This window comes from Centroberyx gerrardi, chromosome 1 (genome assembly GCF_048128805.1).
Source record: "Centroberyx gerrardi isolate f3 chromosome 1, fCenGer3.hap1.cur.20231027, whole genome shotgun sequence".
Taxonomy (NCBI): Eukaryota; Metazoa; Chordata; class Actinopteri; order Beryciformes; family Berycidae; genus Centroberyx; species Centroberyx gerrardi.
The window spans coordinates 17,373,669-17,379,587 of record NC_135997.1 but is presented as its reverse complement, the minus strand read 5'-3'; the positions used below and the strand labels follow the sequence as shown (position 1 = coordinate 17,379,587).

Below are 5,919 nucleotides of genomic sequence, written 5' to 3'. Positions count from 1 at the left end.
ACAACTAATACAATCGCACAATCATCTCCCTACACCTAATCCTCTGCATCTACTTCCCTGCCTCATGTTAACACACTGTGTCACTATGTCTGTGGTCATTGTGGCGTATCCTAAAGCAACATTTCACTTTGGTAAAAACCTTTTAACTTTAGCACACATAACTAGCTACACATGAGATGATGAACAGTCGAACCACCGACAGCTGAACTGGGGATCTGTAACTATCACCTGTGAAGAGGCTTTTATCTGACTCTCCCTCCGTCCACTTGCACATATTTTAAATTGCTCGGCTAAAAAACACATTTTTACTACATATTCTAATTAGAACATGTTGGACCCTTCAATAGGAGTGATGCTAATTCTTCCTCCACTATCAGGCTGTGGTGTTTCCACTCGCACCATGAACAAGTGACCTCTATTGGTCAAACTTCTGCTGGTGTAATTTATCTTAATAACTCATTAGTTAATGATATTAGACTAGATTTTCAAATGAGCACAAGTAGAGGAAGAAAAAAATACTGGTGGCGATAATACTGAATAGTCTTACAAACACACAAATCTGTATGGAGCAGCTAAAATGAATCATTGCATATCAGTCTTTAATTTGATGTCAGCAACTTGTGTTTATTTCAGAGAGACCCTAAGTTAATAAACTCAAAAAAAAAAAAAATTCACACATAGCTCTATTTTAGACTGTAAAAGTGAAAAAAATCAGTCAAAAACCAGCACCCTGGCTATCTCAGGAAAATGAAAAATGAAAGCTTTATGCCATCTGTCAGTGCACATTTTTATTGTTTTTTAAGAACATAAACACCTCAGTTACATAATATTCATATTATGAATGTAAAAAAAAAAAAAAATATCAAAATACACAGAAACAAACAGTATGTTTTAAAGGGAAACCAATATGTGTAGAAACATGTTTCCATTCTCAGCAATTCCCTACTTGTATAGATCATGCAGTGTGAAGGTTTTAGAGCACCCAGACCTGACTTTGACATGTGAAGAAAAGGTGCTTCACATCGGACACCCAAGATAATTATTTATTAATCAGTATGGTCTGAATAGCAGGTAAGCCACAGGCTACATGATGGCTACAAGGCAGTTTGGTATTCCCAACATCCTGTGATGAATCCATGTGTTGTTAATGATAAGAGGCACTCCAGAGCAAATATCTCTATAATTGACAAGTGGTATGGTGCTCAGGTTTGGAGTATTGTTTTTTCAAATTCTCTAAAATCCTCTTTGAGCATACTGATGGTTGATTTCTGCTGATCAGTAAGTACTGGAAGTTGTTTGTTTCATGCATAGCAAATGCTTCTGATATGCAGTACAAATACATTATTGTTGGGATTTAAATTACTCAACATTGCAAATGAGGAAACAACCTTCCTATGCAATAATAAATATGTTGAGAACTATCCAGTAAAGTGAAGGCTTACAGTAGGCTTCATGGCAACTTGGGTTAAACGTTTGTATTTGTTTAGAATGACATTTGTTGCCTGGGTCCAGATTTGAACCTATCCTAATGAATGGGCAAACCATTATGCCACATCTTCTTCTGTGGATTCAAAGATGTGGTCACTCATGTACTAAAGATCTTCAAAAAGGTAATTACTGCATCACCAAAACATAGTGCACTTGTTGCTGTTTTGTAACACTTTCTATTGTTTTTTACGATCTTGCTTATAGTTAAAATTTTTCATCATGATTTCCAGTAGTGTGCTAATGGAAAATTTAGAGAATCACTGGCTTTTATGATATGATTTTGCATTAGTCATTTCATGTCCTCATATACCATTACAGTAACTCCCTGGAGAACCCCTTCGATACCTATTCAATGCATCAACTGTGGAAACAAATTCCAGGTTAAATAAAAAGGTATTGCAAACAATATAGCCTTTTTGGAATACAGTAATTAACCTTGCACCATCTCTGTTGGGTGGCTTAAAAGACAGACATTGAACATCATGAGACTAAATCAACAACAGATAATAATTCAGTGACCATAACTTTGAAAGAAATGAAGCTCCTGTAGCTGAATAGTTTGCTCATTCAACAGAAATAAAACAGTCTGTAAGGGAACTAGAGAGCCATTGCTCAACTTGATACTGGAACAGTTTTCACGAGTAAGAAATGAAAGAATAATGCATCCCAGAGGCACAACCTACTAAACTGCACTAAGCTTGCATGAGCAAATGCAGCTTTTGCTGGACAACTTCAGAGTTCAGGGCCCACAGGAAGTCGGTCAGTCCTCCTGTGAGGAGTTCCTCCATGGGAACAAACTGTAGGACTTGTCTCTGACACCCAGAAGACTGACTCTTGCTTGTGTCCTCCTCCCCGTTTGCCAACTGTCCCATGCGGCTTTGCAGGTCAACGAGATGGGGGAGTATTTGGGCAGCAGCTTCGGGGCAGAAGCCGACACACACCAGCATCGCCCCGACCACACCCGAGGGGGCTGGACACCTGAACGTGACTGAGCGAAAACACAGATGCAGGCAGAGGACGAGCGCTGCAGTGACACGGGTGAGGGCGGAGAAGAGCGGCAGCAGCAGGGCGTCCCCAGCGTTCAGGTTCTGCAGGGAAAACACAACGCAGCCCAACAGCTCCTGCTGGTACAGCGGTTCCCCGTCATGCAGCGTGATGCGGCTCTCCCCAGGACATGAGGGCTCTGCAGAAACCTTTACAACTAAATCCCCAATTTGTCCCTCGCAGGCAGCCCACACTGACCCGCGGCCAAACACCAGACACTGTGTCTTCACTTTGCTCCCATCATTAAGGTTGGGTGCTGAGAAGTCGCAGAGACCCGCCACCTCTGACAAGATGGAGGCGGCAGAAACCACATGGCAGGAGTGACACGGAGGGACACAATCCCACAGTACTGCTGACCCCTCCGCTGTCTGCACCAGGGCTTCGTTCAGGTGGGTCAACAATCCTCCTTCACAGAACGGAGAATTTCTGACTGTAGGGAGTGCAGCCCCCACAATAACGTACCAGGAGTCAGTGTGACACTCTGCCAGCGGCCCCTCCAGCACACAGCCGGTCCCACTGGCCTCGGTGCAGTGTCTCGCTACCCAGGTAGCGTGGCAACCCCTCTCAACGCGCTCCCTCCAGCTCAGGGTCTGCAATTCCCTCCGCTGGTTGAAGGAGCCCATTTGCTTCCTCTGTCCCAGAGGCCGGCCGGCAGAGACGCTGCAGCAGGCGGGACTCACCGTGTTACGAGACAGCCAGCGGGCTCGTGGAAGGAAGCTCACCTAAACACAGAGGAGGGACACTTTAATAATCTCAAGCCAGTTATTTGCATTGGGGATATGCCGATGCAAAACTCTTAGGTGCATCGTCTCGTATTTGGTCACACTAACAACAACAGTGTAAATGCAACACATCTCCAATCCACATAAAGGAGCTACGGAAACAGAAATGAACTTGTGTGTGAATCCAACCAGAAACACATGCAAATCAAACAGGAGGCAGGCAGCTCAGATAGTAACATCCTTGTCAAAAATGGATTGTCATGGATGGTGAACAAGCGAGACAAGCGAGACTATTGTCAATTTTAAAGGACATAAATATTATGAGAGGAAGAGACAGAGGCATGACAATCTAAAATGTTGGCAGCACCTATCTACCTGTGGAAAAGTTAGTCTGGAGCCCTGCTGACTTATGAACCATTGCCATGTCATGTCTGTTTGATCAAGTTAAATTTAAGACTTTTTAAGCACTTTCCATGCCAGTTAGAATGTAACTAAAGGCCAATTTCACATTTTAAATGTGGCTTTTTCCGCATTTTGTGGTGTTACAGCGTGAATTCAAAACAGATTAAATTTTTTTGTCACTGATTCAGTAAGTATTCAACCTCTTTGCAGTGACACTCCAAATTGAGTTAAGGGGCATCCAAATTCCTTTGATATATCTCTACAACTTGATTGGATCCCACCAAGGAAGAATGGGAGAAAATCACAAAATCCAGATGAGCCAAGCTAATACAGACACATCAAAGAAGACTCAAAGCTGTAATCACTGCCAATGGTGCTTCTAAAGTTTTGACTCAGGGGGTTGAATGCTTATTTCAGTGAGATATTTATGTATTTGAGTTAGGGTTAGGTTTAGTTATCAATAAATTTGTAAAAATTTCTAAAAGCATGTTTTCACTTTGTCATAATGGGGTATCTTGTGAGGACTGTCAACAAAAATCTCATTTCATTTTAACTTCAGGCTCCACCAAATGCAGAAAACGTCAAGGTGATTGAATACTTTCTGAAATCACTGTAGGTCTAACTAGGCTGATTTCTCACTGGAAAAATAGTGTATAACATTTTTAAGACGTCTAAAACCGAATTTAAAATGTACAATGCTATGTTTAAGTGTTTCCATAACTTCTTACGGTTTAGATAATGTGATTTCAGACTTTAACAGGCATTTTCAGGACCTGAAGAATTCCTGGCCATTCCTACCTGGAAGTGCTGCAGGTATTCCTGGGCCGTGTAATCCCTAATCCAGTCGAGCCGCTGCCTCTGCTCTGCGCTCATACCTTCAAAAAGTCGCAGGTTCTCTTTGATGGTCTCCACCTGCAGCGTGTGAAAGTAGCAGCACACCTGTTCATGTTGCTCCAGAAACGATGGTGGGATTAGGGAATTAGGGAAAAGTGCCTCACGGTCAGCCAGATGTGGCCCGTAGTTACGAATTAGTTTCGAAAGCAGAAGCCTAACAGCTTCCTTGGCATCATAGTGCAGGCACACAACATACACTTCAGAGTTCCCTGCCTTGCTGGTGGCAGGTTTGAAGACGTTGACGGAGCGGAAGCAGCAGTTCAGCAGGTAGAGCAGGCAGACGGAGGAGTGCTCATACAGGGTGAACATCTTCAGTACAAAGGAGCCACCGGGGCTGAGGAGCAGCAGTGCAGCCGCAGCCTCGCAGTAGTGCAGCGACGCCACCAGAGCCTCCTGCTCATCGGGGTTCTCCTGGCAGTCAAAACTCCCATCTGCCGTCACCATATCAACTCTACGCATGTTACCCACAAACATCCGCAGCTGCAGCACGTGTTCTTGGCTCATGATGTTGCCTGTGTTGTCCAAGCCGAAGAACCACCAAGGTAGTGTGTTAGCGATGAGCCGATCGTCCGCAATGGTTGTGTTCCCCCCATTGGCCTCATGGTAGGGGTTGAGAGTGTTGGCGGCCCAGCTCCAGTCACAGTAGCGCGTGTGCTCGCTAGTTTTGATGTAGTGGTTTAGAGCGGTTATAAAAGCCCCTGGAGCTTCACACAGGTGAACCGTGTTCAGCTCTCCGCTCTGCAGTGCCTCCTCTGGCAGGAGGTTAAAGGTTCCCAGGATCTCGTAGAACTTGCACCAGGCCTGAGTGCAGATCTCCGCGTTGGTAGCAGAACGTACCGCAGCAATGACTTTCCCAGCGCGATTAGTGGAGTTGGTGTGCTGATGCCAGACCTTCACATCCTTGTCGCTGAGCTGGTTCTTCACAGCGTTCAGTGACGCCTTCAGGCCCTGCAGCCGGCAGTGTTCCTGTGGAGGCCGACTGAGGGCAACATTTGGGTCAGGGATACACCACTCCCCAATGGTCGGTTTGGCATAGGTTCTGACCTTACTGAAAAGATCTTTAATCTCAGCCACCATTTCAGGGTCAAGGGCCACCATATTGCTGGACTTCTGCAGCCCGCCTACTTTCCTCCTGGCTCCATTGCCCCTGCTCATCCTCCCCGCTGCACACCCTGTAGACACAACAGGAGTTAGAACAGCATTGATTAAAAAAAAACTAAGCTTACACCATCCAATTTCTGATTTGGTGTAATCCACTAGTACTAGTAGTCTGTACAGTGTCTATTTGACCTGCTTACATGGCATAGAGTAGATTCAATCTGAGGAAAAAAATTTGATATAAACTATTGTTTGCAGATAACTTTATGTA

General features: G+C 44.4%; 1 protein-coding gene across 1 annotated transcript; it reads right to left on the bottom strand.

Moving 5' to 3' along the window:
* Nucleotides 1–650: 650 nt before the first annotated feature.
* cmtr2 (cap methyltransferase 2) lies at nucleotides 651–5,705 on the bottom strand. Its single transcript, XM_071910289.2, has 2 exons — nucleotides 4,455–5,705; nucleotides 651–3,254 (listed from the first exon to the last, which is right to left on the bottom strand). The coding sequence occupies exons 1-2, from the start codon at nucleotides 5,703–5,705 to the stop codon at nucleotides 2,181–2,183; spliced, it is 2,325 nt and encodes a 774-aa protein (XP_071766390.2). The 3' UTR covers nucleotides 651–2,180.
* Nucleotides 5,706–5,919: the final 214 nt, after the last annotated feature.

Excerpts from the sequence above, each read along its gene's own strand:
- cmtr2 (XM_071910289.2), bottom strand. The coding sequence starts at position 5,705 with ATGAGCAGGGGCAATGGAGCCAGGAGGAAAGTAGGCGGGCTGCAGAAG. Across the intron at positions 3,255-4,454 it reads AATACCTGCAGCACTTCCAG|GTGAGCTTCCTTCCACGAGC; the intron begins GTAGGAATGGCC and ends CTCTGTGTTTAG.